The following is a 17,301-nucleotide window of genomic DNA, read 5'->3' on the forward strand; positions in this document are numbered from 1 at the left end:
CACGTGCACACATTATACATCCCAGCACTGTGAGGGCCCCAAGCAATTCATTTCCACACTTTCAGCAAGCTTCTCATCTCTGTGGTCCCTCCTGTAGCCAACGTGTGTGTGCATGTGTGTGCACAGCCCCAGACACACGCACACATCGTGCATGTCTCCATTCATTCATGGGACGTTCACACTCGACAAAAATCATGCTAATTTTAATAGTAAATTCTGAAGTCGTTCCCTGGCGTCTATCACAACTTTGTACAGTTCCCGAGGTGCAGCGTAGCCCCAAACCCTGCGTCAGTCCAGCACCTCCTGTGCCTGCAGCTTCTCTTGCTTCCTAAAGAGAAGAAAAGAGCAGCCGTCAAGCTGGGCTTTGCCCCGGGGGGCGATGGAGCTGGTGACCTTGTGCCACGAACCGGGTGTGAGCTTCACAGGATCCATGTCCCAAAATGGGACAACAGCCAAGACCGGGGCTGCACGAGACGCAGCTGAACGGGCCCCATGCCTGTCGCTTCTCCCATCCCTTGTAGCCCCGCTGCTCCCATCCCGCAGGACTGGCCACTCGGCACTCCCGGCACAGGGCCTCCCATCGCATCCTCCTCCACTGACTGGGATCATTGCTCCCGCTGTCAGGGTGACAAGGTGAAGGCATCAGCAATCGCAGCGATTGCTCTGGGCAATTGCATTTTGCCGCGATTGCAGCCTTTCCTGGAGACAACAGCAAGACAGCAAAGGAAAACCCTGGCAGCTCCTACATCAGAACAAGAGCTGAAAGACAAACACAGGTGCCGTCACCATCCCACTTACTTTAGCTCAGCCTTGTTGAAAATCTCTTCCTCATCTGAGGACTCTTCATCGTACAGCTTCTGAGCCATGGATCTTTTATGCTGGGAATCAAGGGGCTGGTACATGTCTCTAAGCCACAGTGGTTTGTTTTTGCTCAGCTCTGATACATGAGAGTCCTGGAAAGCACCATGCAAGGGAACATTTCAGATAGGAGGAATAGCTGGGAGCACAGAGAGGGGGCAGAGGGGCACACACCCCACATTCCCTCTGCCATTACCTCCTTTGTAAGGTCAGGTGTGTTCTTGCTCCATCTGTCTGGCAGGAATTTCTGAAAGAACCTTAAGGAAAGAACAATAAAATGAAAGGAAGCTGGTGATGGCAATTACTGCTAAGAAGGTCACCTGCACCCTGCCTTGTTGGGGTCCCCCTACGCAGTACAGCACAGTATTTATGGTCAGGCAACTGGCATTTACAGTGCTGTGAAACATCTGGATTTAGTGGGTGAGGGATTAAGGAGGGAGGAAGAGAAAGCCTTTTGTGCATTTTCCAGAATTCACCTTTCCTGGTCCATCTGCAGAGGGGCTTGACTGGAGATGGCTGTAGCGGGTGTCAATGCTCTGCTGGGGCAGAAACCTCAACCTGCTCGGGGTATTTTCATTGGATCCTAACAAAGATGAACCTCCCCATAAAGAAAGGTCCTTTAAGTGAAGGAAGTGTGTTTGCTAAGGTACCTGGGAATTAGTTCTAGTTAAGCTTGGAAGTGAGGGAGCATCTCAAGAGGAGAGGAGCAGGCTCTTAAACAGCCTCTCTGGGGAATGGGGAAGGGAGAAGTGGGGCAGAGCTGTCACTGTGTACATCAGAGAAGGGTCATGCCGGGCAACAAGGCAGAGAGCTGTTTTCTCTTGCCTAGATAGCTCAGTCAGGCCAGCGCTGAGTGAGCTGAGAACAGAGGACGTGGAGCCACATGCAAGCACAGGGCCCACACGTCTGCCGCAGCCGGGGTTTAGCGTCACTGGCTCGATTGCACTGCAAGGAGAAAGGCTGCCAGGGGGTCTGCAGAGGCACTAGCTGAGATCTGAGCTTATAGCAGTGCTGATTACTTATGCTTTGGGGTCCCTTTTCTTGGTCTGTTAAGAAGTTACATAAACACATCCACTCTGGTGACTAGTGACTCCTCTGCAGCCAGCGCCTGAGCGCTTGAGGGACTCTAGGGTTAGGCGCTGTTCAGAGTAAAGACTGTTTGTGGCACAGCAGTGGGATGGCGGATGGAGTAATTACCATCTCAGTCGTGATTTACTGGTGGTTTGGGGTTGGGAAGCGGCTGCAGATTTTTGGGAGCAAACCTGGTCAAGGAGAGAGAGAGAGAGACTTGTAACCTCAGGATTTTCTGGTCATACTCTGCAATACAAGGGAGGCCAAAAGGTTGTTCCTTAAACCAAGCACATTATATACATGTGACAGTCTGTGCCAGAAGCAAAATTTTTATAAAGAGCCCATCCTCCCTTCTCAGCAACCAGCTTTCCCTGCCTTAGAAATGACCTGAACTCCCAGAGCTCTCTTAATCTCAGAAATGTTTATGTCTGCCTTTCTTATCTGGGCAGTACTTTGCAGGGTACTCCCCTCCTGTTTAAAGCTGATCCTAAACATGTAGGCAGGCTTTTAAAGAAACAAAAGCTTTCTGCAAGGAGAAAAGCACTAAATGCGGCTGTGCCCTCTCCTCTGCCTGGCTCTGGCAGTGCTCTGACTCACACTGAGCCACTGCACCTTGCTGAAGAGTCAGCAGCTTCCTTTTAAGAGATTTCTCCAGCCCCAGTGCTGCTAGGTGGCCAAAGAAGCCCTCTAACATTTGTTACTTTGTGGAAAAGCTTGGTTTTGGCAAGTGTGAAGGCAGTGGGAGAATTGCTATATGGCTGAAAGCACTTGGCACAGGTAGGAGAGCAGAACAGGGTCAGGAGAAGAGCCTGGAAGAGGTGATCCCATAAGGCCCCAGGTGACATATGGCAGGGATTGCAGCATAAAATTCAAGGACAGGCTGATGGGAGAGGCTGTGGTGACAGAGAGCCATAGCACCATCAGAGGAGCTAGGAAGTGGGTGGGAGAGCTGTGACAGTCTGATAAGGTGAGCTCCGTACAGCTCATGACAGATGCCGGGACAAGCCTCCACGGCAGGGCCCGAACTCATGCTGAGCTGTGTGGTGTGTGTGCCAGGACAAGCTTCAAAGGTTGGAAAAAAGGCTCGTGAGCTATCTGGGTCTCACAAACTACACAGGGAGGCCCCACTCTGCCCCTTGTGTGCTCAAGCTGCGAGGCTTGACTGACAGCTGTCTGTCAAGTGAGTTATCACTTACCTCGATAAGGCAAATCACTGTGAGAAGGAGCATGATGACGACAGCCACTGATACTGCCACCAGGAGCCTGTTGCCATAGGCATACTCTGGCTTCTTCTGGTACAAAAGAAGAAAAATTCAGGAAGGGAGAGGAGAGACTGTTATTCCTTCCATTCCCCATTGCCCAGAAGGATCATATCCAGTGATATCCAGTGTCTGTCCTACCTTCCCTGCGAGTTTCCTGCCTGCCACCCTGGGCTGGGCTGTGCGGTTGGGGACATTCCCTTCCAGGAAACACCGGCTGGCAAGAGCAGAGGCTCCTGGGTGATCCTGCCTCTCGCTAAGCACCTTCATGAGGAGCCCCATCTTCGAGACCATCTTTGCACAGGCCAGCTGGACCGCTGGCAGGCTGCAGTCCATCCTCAGGGCTCGCGCCATGTGGATGATGAACATCCGCAGGGCTTTGTCTGGGACAAGCAAGCGCAGGTGGTATTTGAGCTTGGTTTCAAACAGGTCTCCTTGAACTGGTGTGGTGGCTGGGCTCTCTGAGCTACTTGGTTTATTGAGGAAATTCATCTCTTCTTCCTTTTGATGCTTCCAGTGTGTTTTGTCAGTTTGATGGATGCCCAGTAAGTGCCCACCTGGAGAGGAAGCCTTGTCTTTAGACTTGTTCTCTAGCACACTCCTTGCAACAGGGCGGCTGCTGTTAACCAATAGGTTATAGAAAAAATGTCCTGCAGTGTTTAGTCTCTGCTCTGGTTTATTTTTTGTTGGTGTGGGCTCTTCCTCTGGATCCTCTTCTTGGTCTCTCCTGTAGAAAAGCTGATTACTTTTACTCAGACATGGGCTCTCTTGCTGATCGTGCTTTTCATAAGTCCAAATGTAGCTATGGCTTGGAGGTGGTTCTTCCTTTCCATCCTCTACATCCTCCATCTCATGCTTTTTTCTGACTTGTTCCATACCATCAGAGTAATTTTGAATCTTAAAAGACCTGGACAAATGAGAGCCCTCTGCTGGGGAGTATGAAGGGGAATGCTTTGAAGAAGGCATGCTTATTTTCTGATGTCTGAAGACATTGTCAGTGGTGTTTAAGCTCTCAGCTACTTCCCACAGGCTTAATGGTTCATGGTGTAAACTTAAGTCACGCCGCTTTTGCACCCGACCTGCAGCAGTTGTGTTCCTCTCTTGTTCCACTGCTGGGGTGCTGTGCACCTCACGCCTGTGCATATCGAGCATCGGTAGGAGAGAGATGACGTTCTTCACAGTTGTGATGTTTTTAGCCTTGTGCAACTTCTTCTCAAGCTCAGCCACTAGCACTTTTGCTAGGAAATGGAGTTTCTTCATATCACTTTCACTGGTCCAGCCCATGTGCTGAATGCTGTGCAGCAACAGCATCAATTCCTTATTGTTCTTACCTTCCTGCCTAGACAGGTGCTGAGGGAAATGGGAATTTCTTCTAGAAATGTCTGACTTACTGAGATCAGCATCAGTGCTTGTTAGGTTCAGGACCACTGCAAGAGTTGCAGTTTCATGGCCTCCAAGCAAAGGTTCCTTGGGCTTGAGGTTTAACACCATGGTGGTGTTCAGTTTTCTGGACTGTAACACTTTCATTATCTCTGCTTGCATCTTTGCTACAGAATCTGTGTGAGCTGTTAAACACCAAGAGAGCAGATCAGTGACTCCCACATCACAAGAAACTTTCTGCCAAAGTGCAGGGTCAAAGGTTTACCCCAAACAGCAGGCACTCCTCTTTTAGACAAGGGAGTGTGTGAACCAAATGGTGGATGCGTTACAAAGGGGAAGAGTCATCTTAAATCAATCAGATTATCTTACTGGGGCAGAATAGATACATGTTTTTTCTGGTCTCTCCCAGGACTCTGTTCAAATCAGTGTGAAACATCCCTGGGGCAAGTGTTTTCTGTGGGAGAATTTTCCACAACTTAATACGAGTCAATGCTGAGCTGTTAAAAATCCCATAATATTTAAAACTAGGAGTGAGCCTGGAAAGCAGAATACCTAAAGACAAAGTGTTTGTCCCTGCTCAGTTGTCCCAACTAGCTATCTGTTAACTATCCAGTTAATAAAACCTGGGATATTTCACATTAAAAAGCCTCTATGTTGTCCAGCTTCCCAAAGCAGTGGTGGGGCTGCAGTCAGAGTGAGCACCTGATAAAAAAGTGCTGATTCTCTGCTGATGTATATAGCTCCCCTTACCCAAGCCTAGGAGAAGTGGAAGAAGAGGACATTTGACACAGAGCAATGCAAATAGCCCAGGAGAACTCTTGCCCTGGTATGTGAAGGAAACATGCTGAGTCTGCAGAATTAGAATAAGTAGCACTCAAGAGCAAGCCTACCCAAGGCTGCAAACACAGCCTTATCTCTAATCCTGCCTTGCAGATAGGCTAATGTCAGAGGCAAGATGACATGTTCAAGAATATTTACAGATTATAAAGGTATTCAGGCTTCTTCTGCCGTTAAAATGATAGGAAATTAGTCACCAAAATATCTCTGATGATCTAGCTGTAAGTGGCTTAGGAACCTGCTTTCCCCTAGGCTTGCAATGAAGTTAGACTCACTTGTCTATATCCAGCTTGAAAATGAGTTACTTGGGGACCTTTGAAATGTTGCTTTATCTATTTGCAGAAGCCTATCTTGCCTCCAGTTTGAATATTTACCATGTGCAAAGATCGAGCAGGACAGGGCTTACATTGCACAGACTAGCAAGAGAATAATAATGTCTGGTGTTTGTCTAGTGGCCTACAAGGGAGGTTGGGGTTACTGTCCTCTCTTCTGCATATGGGGAGCAGATTGGCAGTGAGATCAGACAAGTTTTGGAGCCTGTATTTCTCAGGCACCCTCCAATACACCACGCATTAGAGGAGGTTTCTTCAGAGCCTGCCTAGGACCATCTGTGTTTGGTTATTGGTCTTGGGGTTTCCAGTGTGTGTGGCAGGTTTGAGGTGCAGCTCAGCATGTGCCACATTTTTGGCACAGTAGGAGCATTACAAGACCCTTTCGCCATGTCCGTGCTGTATTTGGGATTGCTCTCACTGCTGAGCTGTGACTGGCCAAGGTATGGTGCCACTGGAAAGGGTCAGAAGGATGTCAGGGAAAATTTGAAGGGTTTACGAGCATATGTTGCCTTCCAGCACCTGGGAGTGGTACTGGGCATAAATGATTTACTTGGCTAGATGAGTTGTGTGCATTGGAAGCTCTTGTGTTTGTTTAGCTCAGCAAGCTATTTCTTCTCAAGATAGAATTTGACACAAAAGATATGTGTAATCGCTAGTAACTTTTCAACTCTTTTTCTTTCTTTTTTTTTTCCCCCCAAGTCACGTGGTTAAAGCCTATGGCTCAGGGAACATAGACCCTCCCAGGTCTCAACTGAGCTGCCTGTGCTGGCCTTCAGGCCAATTTATAGGCTTCACCTGGATGAAGTTTCTCTATCTGTGCTCAGTGAGCCGTGCTGAGTCTGCCTGGATTTGGCATCCCATGGACTGGTTGGGGGTCACCAGCCTGGACTGATGCCATTGGAGCTGCCAACTTTGGCTGGGAACCCTCACAAGATCCTTCCTCTAGCATCTTTCACAGCTGGAGGAAGCCAGGCAAATTTCAGAACTCTACATCAACAGTGTTTTCCATTGACAGCAAACGTACCGCACTGGGGAGTGTCGGTGGTGCATAAATTCTCACAGCGTAACTTGATGGTCTTGCACAGGGTTTCAATAGTGTCTTTCTTCTGACAGAGGCAGCAGGCCAGATCACTGGGGAGTTTGCTAAAGACAAGAGGTTACTGGACAAAACCCCAGCATCTCAATCCATGTCTGTGGGTCCAACTCAGGTAACACACAGAGATAATGCATTCCAGTTGTGCTTGAATATCTTCTACAGCTCTGGAAAATTTATTTTCCCCCTAGTGAAAATTCTGATGGACAAAAATGTACTCCAGATTTCTAAGAGAACTTTCAAGTAGAAAATAGTTTTCTCCAGTGGCATCAAAATGTTGATTTTACTTTCAAAAATAGAACCAATCCCCAAAGGCAATTTGAAACAGAAAAGCACACCCTTGCTTGATTTAAGACTTCCCTTTGAAAACCTGGAACACATCACAGAAATGGTGAAATTCTGTTTCTTAGCAGGTGAGTTTGGGGGTATCAAAACTAAATAGCTTTTTCTTTTTATGATTTGTATTGTCTGAGCTGTAATTATGCCTAAGAGCCCAGTCATGGACCTGAGACCCTATTGCTCACTGCTGTTGCTCAAGGGCCTTGAACAGACATTTGTAATATGCTGATGGATACTAGGGAAAAATGAACAGCTCCAGGTGGGCAAAACTTGGGCTTTCTGGAGTTATTTTGATGTTGTAGCAAGCTGATTTGTTTTCCATGCAGACCCCTTGTTGAAGCAACTGTGATTTGTAGGCAGCTGGGACCAAGTCCCCGCATACTCACAGCGTTTCCAAGTGGACTGTTGTCAGGAGGAGAGTGTGAAATGTCTGCAGAGTCACTTGTGTTGCACCCAGGTCTCTGAAAGGATTTGCAAAATTAATTTTTCAGGTTACATTACTGGAATCAACATTACTGGAATTGTGCTCTTAGCATAAGCCCAGATCCCTGATGATTGTGGTGTCATTCACAGAGTCTCCACCTCTGTTTAATCAGTCACCCCAGAAATTCAAAATCCTATTGCCTCTCACCTTATATCTGTTCCTAACCACAGGGTCTAAAGGAAAAAATGATCCTGCGGATCTCGTGGGAGGCTGATGTGAACAGAAGAGATTCCCCAGCTCAAAACCATTTTCTAGCTCTGCCATGAGCACAGCCCATGGTCTGACCCACTCGTTCCCGTGCTTGGTCCTCGTGTTGTAACCCCAGTGTCCAGAGACAGAGCTGGAGGTATGGCAAGACTAACCTTTCTAATGTTACAGTAGAAAGAGAGACTTCAGTGCATTTTAGGTGTACAGATGGACTGCCCAAAGGCCTTGCTCCTTGTGTGAGATCAGGATAGGGCTTTCTGAGTTCACCCCCAGAGCCAAATAATAAAAACTCTGCTTTGCCCAGCAGACACTGTACTGACAATGTTCATGGCACAACCATACAGGGAAAATAAGAGAGCTGTCATGATGCCAGTACTCAGTAACCTGCCCAGATAAGACCCGCGCAAAGAGGAAATGCACTGAGCAGAAACAAAAGGGGATCTGTGTGGTAGCATGGCTGCAAGCAGAAAGGACCTCTGCAAAAACCACTGATGTCTCCCTGGCTGAGAAGTCAGGTGGACAAGAGCAAGAGCTGTGGGATACAAGGCATCATCAGCCCTGAGCTGTGGCAGGTCAACTGGGTAAATGGGGTACTGGTAAAGACAAGTCAGTACTTACAGGTATTGGACTGAAGGCAGGTCAAAGAACGATGTGTCATCAATAACGGACAGGGGGTTATGGCTTAGGATCCTGAAAAAAAMCAGCAGGCCACTATGACTGGGTGAAGGGAAGGGCCCTGCCTTTGGCTTTCTTTTCATAACATTTTCCCCTAGTGTTTTTGCTTGAGAATAGAAGTAAGGTTAGTGAGAGCAGGGGGAAGTGAAGAGCTTCTACCAGTTAGACCACTGGTTTTGGTGTCAGTGAGAGGCTCTGGAGCCCAGTGGTAGCCCACAGTTGTAAAAGCCTCAGCCTCAATTTTGGCTGGCACTTGGGTCATAATTGCTGCATTTGGGGAGAAGTAACAACCCAAAGTCTGGCCAGGCCTGAGGGTCATGTCCCCACAGGACCTCCTCTGGGGACAAGGAAGGTGAAGGAGAAAGATGGATCAGGAGGGAAGGAGGTATGGTCTCTGACCCCTTGCTGCCAGGAAGGATCATGTCCCCCTCTTGCTTTGTAGCATCCCTCTGCTGCATTACTTGTCCTCCCTGGGACATGGAGCCAAGGCTTTACATGAAGAGGTGGGTGAGCTTGGTGCAGGGTGGCAGTGGGTACTGCTGGAAGGCATGGGAATGGGGAAACAGCAAGCCAGATGGACACCAGGGGACTGTGTTGGCATGAGTCATGTCCTAGGGAGGACATGAGTGGCGTGGGTACGGGCACATGTTTGGGGCCTATCCATGCATGTCCTCTTATGTACACAGATCCAGATGCCTGGAAAGCCAAGATCAACTGACCCTGTGCAGCAGCCACTGGAGAAATTAGAGATGGTTAATAAACTTACTGTAGAGTAAACCCCCCAGTGGTTCCTGAACTGTATAAAAACAACTAAATCAAAGCAAGTTTCCACTAGATCATTGTAATGCACTTCTGCGATCAAGAGGTTTTCTCTTTGCCAGACTTCAAATTTGTAGCCTTTGAATATCAGAGAGGCCCAAAGAGAATTGTATGTGTTGGATCTGATGTGGAATTACACTGAAATCTCCTTTCCAGGCTCCTCTATACTACGTGAATGGTGTAAAGAGGTTGCACAGTTGATAAGAATCCAGCCCACATTTATGGATGGCAGATGTGGATTTGGCTGAACAATTTTTACTCAAACCTCCCCAAAGAATTTCCTTTCAAGTGGAGAACAAACATAGGAAATTTCAGCCTGAAGATAAAGACTTGGCTCATTGCTATGCATGTGAGGAAGGCTCTGGGATGAAGACTAGAGGCAGGAACAGATGCTGATGGGCTGATTCACAAAATACATCAGGTCCTGATTATCTTCAGCTAAAAGAGTAAAAGCACAAAAGTGCTTCTTTCGGAAAATATAACATCACTTTCTTTCCTCCTCAGCTCACACCTTCTCTTTGCTTTCCTTGACCAGGACTTTGATGTTGTTTTGGACTCTGAACTTCCCGCATTTTCTTAAATTTCCAGTGTCCAAAAGCTTTTACTCTGTTACTACATTCAACTACGCAAAGCTGTGGCCAAGCCCTAGGAGAATTGCCATCCATACCTTCTTCTCCCACCTTATTTGGTGTATCATAGAAAAAGTACTCTCCCAGGAGAGCAGGGAGCCTGTGGACTTTTCCTTATATATATGAACTCTTGGTGGGAAAAATCCTTTGGCTCCTCACTTGCTTCAGATTCTGACAGAAACAGTCATCCTTTCCTCAGAAGAGCTTCTTGGTCAAAGCACATACGGACTAGGCCATATTTTCTTCGAAACTGGTGTCCAAAAGAACAAAGTATCCTTTTGGTGCATGTTTTTGAGCCATTTTGCCTTTTAAATGCAAATACACAAAGTGACATTTTTCACCCAATTTTGCTCCAAATGATGACTTCTTTGGTTGTTGTCGAACAGGTTATTTTGGGGGAGTGGGGGAACTTCTGTTGAAAATGTGAAACTTCTGAGGAAAAAAGATATCTTCCACAAAACCCCTTCTCTGGGTGAAACACAGTTTTGTCCTTTTTTTTTTTTTTTTCTTTTTTTCTTTTTTTTTCCCCAGGGCATTCTGAAGCAGCATACCCACCTCAGATACCACAGCCTCCTGTGTCCTCCTGCCCTCCCTCATCCTCCCTGCCAAATCTCACTCCTGCCTCCCCTCCCTGCAGGCTCCTGGAAGCCCCTAGATAATATCTAAAGTAGGATTCAGTTCTTTACAGAAGGTTTAGCACCTCCTTTCAAAAAGTTTAAGGGGTCTGCAAACTGGAGGCAACTGAAAGCCCTGCAAGGCGCTGATGCAATGAATTCCACCACCCTTAAGAAAGTCTCCAAAGGCTCTAGGCACCTGTGCTGAGGGGGGCCACGACTGTCAAAAGCTGCAGGCATTTGGTGGCATTTGGTGGCCAGCCCCTTATTCATCTCCTAGCTCTGGATACCCACTGGCTGTGGCACAGCATCCTGGTGGAGGGTGCTTCACGCTGGCCTTGCAATCTGGCAGCCTGCAGGTGATCTTGCAACCAACACTGGCCTACAACCAAAGCAAGTCTGCTGTGCTCACGGTCACTGTGGATTCATGCTCTTATCTACCTTTAGACCTTGTCACACTTACAGCTTCTGTAAAAACTGCAACCCATGCCAGGCCTGGAATGTGCCATTCCGGATCTGCGTGATGAGATTCCCACCAAGGTTTCTGGGGAAAGAGAAGATTGCAGAAATGAATCCAGTCTGTCCTAGAGGAAGCTGGTGCTGAGCAATATTGATTTGTAGGAAATATGCAAATCCAAGGTAGAATAGGGAGGAAATGCTCCCACTTTCCCATTTGTTTAACCTGTCACGGAGAGGAAATGAAGTACATATGTGCTTAATCTATTTCTGTCCCAGGATATAGTAAGCCTTCAAGAAATGGCTTCTATTATGGCTGCATTTGCACAGCCACACTATTTCTCATCCTGTTGTGGGTCACCCAGCCATCTGCACTGATCTCTTTAGCTCTGTCTCAGTTAGTCTTTTAGCAGTAGAAATTTAGTCACTGTTCTAAAAATAACAGGAACATTTTCTAGCACAAAAGGGGTTATAAATGTAAACAGACGTCTGTAAATACATTAGAAACATTTTTATAACTCACATAAGCTGCAAAAAAGGAAGTGGCTCAAAAGCACGCTCCTCAATCGACAGGATTTTATTGCAGGATAAATCTCTGTTAAAATTAGAACATGAAATGTTAATTGCATTTGCAGTGTCACGTTTACTTTCCTTTGCTTTGACACTAGCAGTACATATGTTACATGGCTCTGATTTCATGCAGTGTTTATATTTGATATTAGCTTCCACTGGTAAATAACCTGTGATAACCCTCATAACTGGAGGTGGCTTTCATCTCAGTGATGTTTTTCTAGCTCTGATCCCACCAGAATTATTTTAGGGCTTAATTTGCCCCATGGGAAGAGAAAGAATCCTCTAGAGAGGCACAGCTCAGCAGCTGAAGAAGCATCTGCATGGACCACACCAATGTGTGACCCTGTGGATGTGCCATAGAGATGCAGACTCTTTTCCCTTGGTACCATCTGTGCTTTGCTTGTTGAAGTCAGCCAGAAAAGCCTGAACAACACCTCTAGCTGCAAGGCTCGGGGACATGTTGGTAACATCATGTGCAATAAATTTTTTTCTCTTTATCCCTCCCTCCTACACAATATTTTGTGAAAAATTTAGGTTAAAGTGACACTATTAAGGATGCAAAAAATCAAGAACATGAAAGTTTGGAAACAGCACAATAAAGAGCTGCAGGGGTAACCTAAACTCCACTTTCCTGCAGTTCTTCTGTGAGATGTGTATAAAGACTCAGCCACTGTGGGATTCACCTGGCCTCGCTTTAGAAATCAAAAGGTTCATTGTCTCAGCCTGAGTTAGCTGCCTGGGCTTGTTCTGCAGTCAACAGTGAGACAGAAGTATTTTTGGAGAGTGATTCATCCCCTCCTCAGAGAGGTTCCTAAGATTATTTGGGTGAATGGGAAGTGCATGTTCCTTTCCATAGAGAATAAAGAGAGGCTGAACAATTAGCTTAATCCTAAGCAATCATTAGGAATCTAAAATTAGACAAGATGAATGCAGTAGGTTTCTTTGGTAGGAGCTGGCCTCCCTACAGGAGAGAAACTGTTCAGGAAGTCACTTGCAGCTCTGGCCTGCAGGATTTGGACCTCCCACGGAGGCGGCTTCTGTGAGAGCCAGGCGGCTGGGCGACAGGGGCAGGTGGGAGGAATGTCTTTGCATATGTAATCTTAGACATGCTTTGGAGAAGTTTAGCTTTCAGAAGAAGAGGGTGTTTGTAAGCCTGTTTGTTCCAAACTTGACTCATTTAGCCTATAAGCCGCATCCCGCAGAACATGCTTTCAGCTTTTGGATGCTGGACCATTGTTTTCTAAGACCTAGGTCACTTCTGTCTGCTAAATAGACACAAGGAGAGGGGAGCCAGTGTGAGCAATGGGTCTCAGCATTTGCACTGACTCCCCAGCATTGAGATAAAAACCTAGATGCAGCTCTGGGGCTAGCTTACTATAGGAGGTGTTCCAAAAGGCCAAGTCTGCCCTGGACTTGGTTCTTTCCAAGCCAATGTGAGTACTAGAAAACACAGAAATTCCTTTTTTTCTGGGAAAAATGCAAGCATGTAAGGGCCACACTCAATAAATGACATTGCAAATGCAAATAGTGGCAGAGCTGAGATACATGCAGTGATCTACAGGTATGAGCAACAAAGGGATTTGTAGGGAAACAACATGTCTTTGTGTCTTTATTTCAGCTACTCTGAAATGTTCACCTCTGTAATGTTAAGCTATTCTGCTGTTAATACAGCCTAAGGAGCTGGGCCGAAAACACGATGCATGTGAGCCTGCTCCAACCAGGGCTTCCCTTGCTGTCAATTTTCTTTTTCACATGAGCATTATTTTTTCCTCTGATGTGAGGTTTCTGCTGATAAAAAGCGTGCACTCATGCATCTAGTAAGACTCAGGTAATCCAGGCTCTGGGCACTAACATCCTGAGCTTTCATAGGAGAATTTATTTTTGCCTCTTAGTCTTTTCTCAATAGTCTGGGGATGAGAAAAGACAATGTGATAGCAGCTGAGCAGAAGACAGAGAATAGGACAGGATTTGGCTCTTCTTTTTTTCACACTTCCTTTGTGCTGCAGCCTCTTACCACACAGGAAAACCTAAGATATGTAAAAAACTGAGCTTAAAGGAGAAAACAAAACCTGAATGCTCCTCTGCTTCCTTGCAAACACGATTAGAGACAGAGGATTGTTGCAATCTCATGTAACATTGTGTGAGCATGGATGCACATTTGTTTTTCCTCCAGGAAGTGGAAAGATATGGCCCTGAGCAACCTAGCTTTGAAGTCAGCTCTGCTCTGAGCAGGAGATTGGAGAAGAAACCTCCCAGTCTCTGTCTGTCTGGTATTTCAGCACTGGAAGGGACAGTGTGGGCTCCTCTATTTCTCTTTGGCTACCAGAAGAATTTCAGGAAGATAATAAACAACCCCAGAGACTGTCCTAAAAGTAGTCACCCATGTAGGGCTCTGTCTTCACAGCAACAGAGGTCTTTCTGCCCAGATCCTAGCAGAAATATGACATGTGTGGGTTTTGCCTTGCTATAGGTTTTGAATGTCAACCTTAAAGGGATTGTCCTCAGATGAACAGACTGCTAGCCTGTGGGAAGGTACTGTTAATTTGGGGTTGACTGCAAGTCACCCAGTGTGCACCATTTTGTCTCCACAGGGATCCTCCCACCATGCTCCATTGCAGCAGAAACACTCAGCACCAAGATAGCCCTGTTTTGCGTGAACGTATCCTGAAATAGGGGAAAAATAAGGCATATTAGTTTGAGCGTCAAAGGGAGGGTTGATACTGTGCTCCTCCCAGTGCACACTACATGGCAACAGGTTGGTCTAAGCCTTCCTCTGCCCTCAAGGCAGGGGACAGAAATGGTACATACAGGTGCTTCAGCAGGAGCAGACCCTCCAGCGAATGCCTCCCTACTGTCTTCAGAGCGTTGTCTTGGAGAATTCTGGAATGAGACAAAACAAGCATTTACTGCCACACCAGCTGCTCTACGGGAGGGAAAAGGGTTTTCAGGGGAATATTGTGCAGCAGCTTTACTAAAATATCTCTCTGTTTCCCTGAGTCACCACAGGAACCCATACTACCCATCTCAAGACTAGACACTTGTTCCTGTGTTGCTGAAGCTAACTGTAGCCTGATCATTGATTAAACAGGCACAGGGATTGAAACCACCAGCCTTTCCCAAGAGGGACATAGCTCGTGGTATTTCTTGATGTCCCAAGAAGCACAGAGAATTCATGCCCCTCCTTGATGAGCATCTCAGCTTTGAATTCAAATGGAAATGGTTTATGTGGATGCTAGTGTTCTTCATATCCTTGGCTTAAAACCCAGATTAGAYGGATGGAAAATAACTCTCAACATTTCAAATGCTAGGGAATACTTACAAGTACTCAGCCCACAGGTATTCCCTCCACACTGGTGTGTCAATAGAAGAAATAGTGTTGCCAGTGAAATCTCTGTAAAGAAATGATTGGTGCATCATAATCGTTGTTAGCGTGCTATATGTAAAAGCTCTGCAAGAAGACTACTTGCAAAATATACTCACCATGCTCCTTGGTGCCAGAGCTTCTCATTCCCCATAGCATAATACCCAGGGATTTTAACCAAGTATTTGCAATGTTATATACAAAGTCCTCTTTTCCATCCCACAAATCCCACTGCTTCCTAGGGAAACAGAGGCATCCTGGAGGGTTAGATCTTGAACAACATGCCCAGAAAAATTTGCTTCTCCGCAAATTTGGCTATTAAGATAGAGCAAAATTCACGTGGACATGCAACGGCCTAGCTAGCCCAGCTTCAGTCCCTCTGTGGTGCAGCGTGAGCCCTCAGAAACCACTGACAGCTCCTGGCAGTGAATCACTCCTGGGTATCCTCTCTCTCCGGGCGCTTGGGTGTCTGTGGCGGGGCCTGTGGCTACGTGGGTTTTGGCGAGTGGCTTACAGGGCCAGGAGCGCTTGCCGTCCTGCGTGAGGTCTATTTGCCAGTCAGTGCTCACAGAATAAAAAGCTGAGGAGGGGAAGAGGGCTGGGGTGACTGGCGCAGATGCCATGGGCACGTCACTTAGAGCCGTGTTTCAAACTTGGATGTCTAAGGGGAACGTTAAGCAACTGCTTAGAGAGATAAATAAAGCAATCTGCCTTCCTGAGGGCCTGTTCACTGTCAGCTCCAGCTGCCTGCGGGGATCAGGCAGCTGCACCTTACAGCGGAAACGTGGAAGATGGATTCACGAGACCAAGTACAGCTACCTCCATCTGCCCTAACTCTCTCAGCCAGGAGACACGACACCAGGTGTTGCATGTGTCAGCCCACCTCAGCATCGGGACCCACCAGAGCAACCCTGCTCCGCGTGCTCAGACTGGGCTCAGCCGGCGGTTGGAAACGCTGCAGTTTAGGGGAGAAACTGCTCCCCGGGGAGGTGGGTGTTTGGGCCATGACTGCCCGGGCGAGGGAAGGACGTGGGTGACGCTCTGCCGGCAGCACGTCGCGGCCTCCCGCTCGCCACGAGCGGCACAGCAGCCGTTTTCCTCTGCCTCCTTGCTGTGCGGGGAGGTTGGTTAAGGTTGGGGAAGGCTGGTCACGGGGGGCTGGTCCCCCCAGAGCAGGACAACCCCTCCCCCCCCGCCATCACCGCCGATGACGGTACTCACAGGACGGAGAGGGCCAGGCGGTGGGCCGCCCGGGGGACGCGGGCGAGGGCGGCGTGGCTGCAGTCGAGCAGCCGCCCGTGGCAGCGGCAGGGCGCCGGGCAGGTATCGCCGGGCCACACCGGGGAAGGGGTCACCGCYGCCACCGCCAGCAGCGCCAGGAGGACGAGGGGGCGGCGGGGCCGCGCGGGGCCCATGGCGCAAGCCGGGGGGGGGGGGCACCGTTGCCAGGCAACTGGCCTGGAGGCCGGGGGCAGGCCTGGAGGCCGCGGGCAGGCCTCGCCGCCCTCCCCCTGCCAGTCCTTCCGCTCACGCTTTCCCCCTTTCTTTATTGCCCCTAAAAATTAACAAGCGGAGACCAATTTCCAGGTGTATCTGTCCTGGAGGATGGAGCGCCGACCCCGCAGCTCCGGGARAGCCCAGGCGCCCTGGAAGCGGCTCGCTGAACGGAGGCGGCCTGCTCACACACAAGCAGCAGGGCTTCTGCCAGCTCCTCGCGCCGGAGACAAGGTGTTACACGCGCCCGGACAGGCAGCGGGGAGCAACGGAGYTTCAGTTTCCCGCCAGCCACCAGTATTTCCAACAGGGAAAAAACCCAACAGGAACGAGGCAGCTTGGTAATTCGTCGCCAAGCGCCAGCGTTTCATTTTATAAGCACGACCGAGYTCTCGGAGCGTGCCACGACACAGCATTTACCACGGCCCGTGAAGGTCTGGTCCAGGGCTTAATTATTTCCACCTGTAAAACACCGCATTTTACTTCCCCTTGGAAGTTCCTCTGACTTTGGCTACCGGCCCCTGGATCTTGTTTCACCTTTGCACTTTCCAGGTTAAAAAGCTTGTCAAGCATCGGGCGTTTTCTCTGTGCAGAGCTGCTGTTGTGTCCTGGATCACGTCACCCTTTCCTCTTTTTGTTAAGTTAAATACGCCACACTCCTGATGTTTCTCATTTCAAGGTTTGCACTCCAAATCTCCGGTCACCCCCGTGGCTCTTCCCTGAGCTCTCTCGTGTTTCAGTCGCCTTCTTCCAACCACAGAGATAAAAAACACTGTGCAGGGGTTTGTTACCAAAATGAGATTTATCTTCCCTAACGTGC

General features: G+C 48.2%; 1 protein-coding gene across 1 annotated transcript; it reads right to left on the reverse strand.

The window, feature by feature from the left end:
* Positions 1–262: 262 nt before the first annotated feature.
* LOC146593620 (leucine-rich repeat-containing protein 37A2-like) lies at positions 263–16,402 on the reverse strand. The gene is made up of 14 exons (XM_085308939.1): positions 16,209–16,402; positions 14,946–15,017; positions 14,435–14,506; positions 11,577–11,648; positions 11,061–11,141; positions 8,479–8,550; positions 7,556–7,630; positions 6,762–6,880; positions 3,330–4,753; positions 3,126–3,221; positions 2,056–2,120; positions 1,055–1,115; positions 799–953; positions 263–328 (listed from the first exon to the last, which is right to left on the reverse strand). Exons 1-14 carry the CDS (start codon positions 16,400–16,402, stop codon positions 289–291), a joined length of 2,598 nt encoding a protein of 865 aa, XP_085165065.1. The 3' UTR covers positions 263–288.
* Positions 16,403–17,301: the final 899 nt, after the last annotated feature.

This window comes from Rhea americana, unplaced genomic scaffold, assembly GCF_003343005.1.
Source record: "Rhea americana isolate MKP2758 unplaced genomic scaffold, rheAme1 scaffold_287, whole genome shotgun sequence".
Lineage (NCBI taxonomy): Eukaryota > Metazoa > Chordata > Aves > Rheiformes > Rheidae > Rhea > Rhea americana.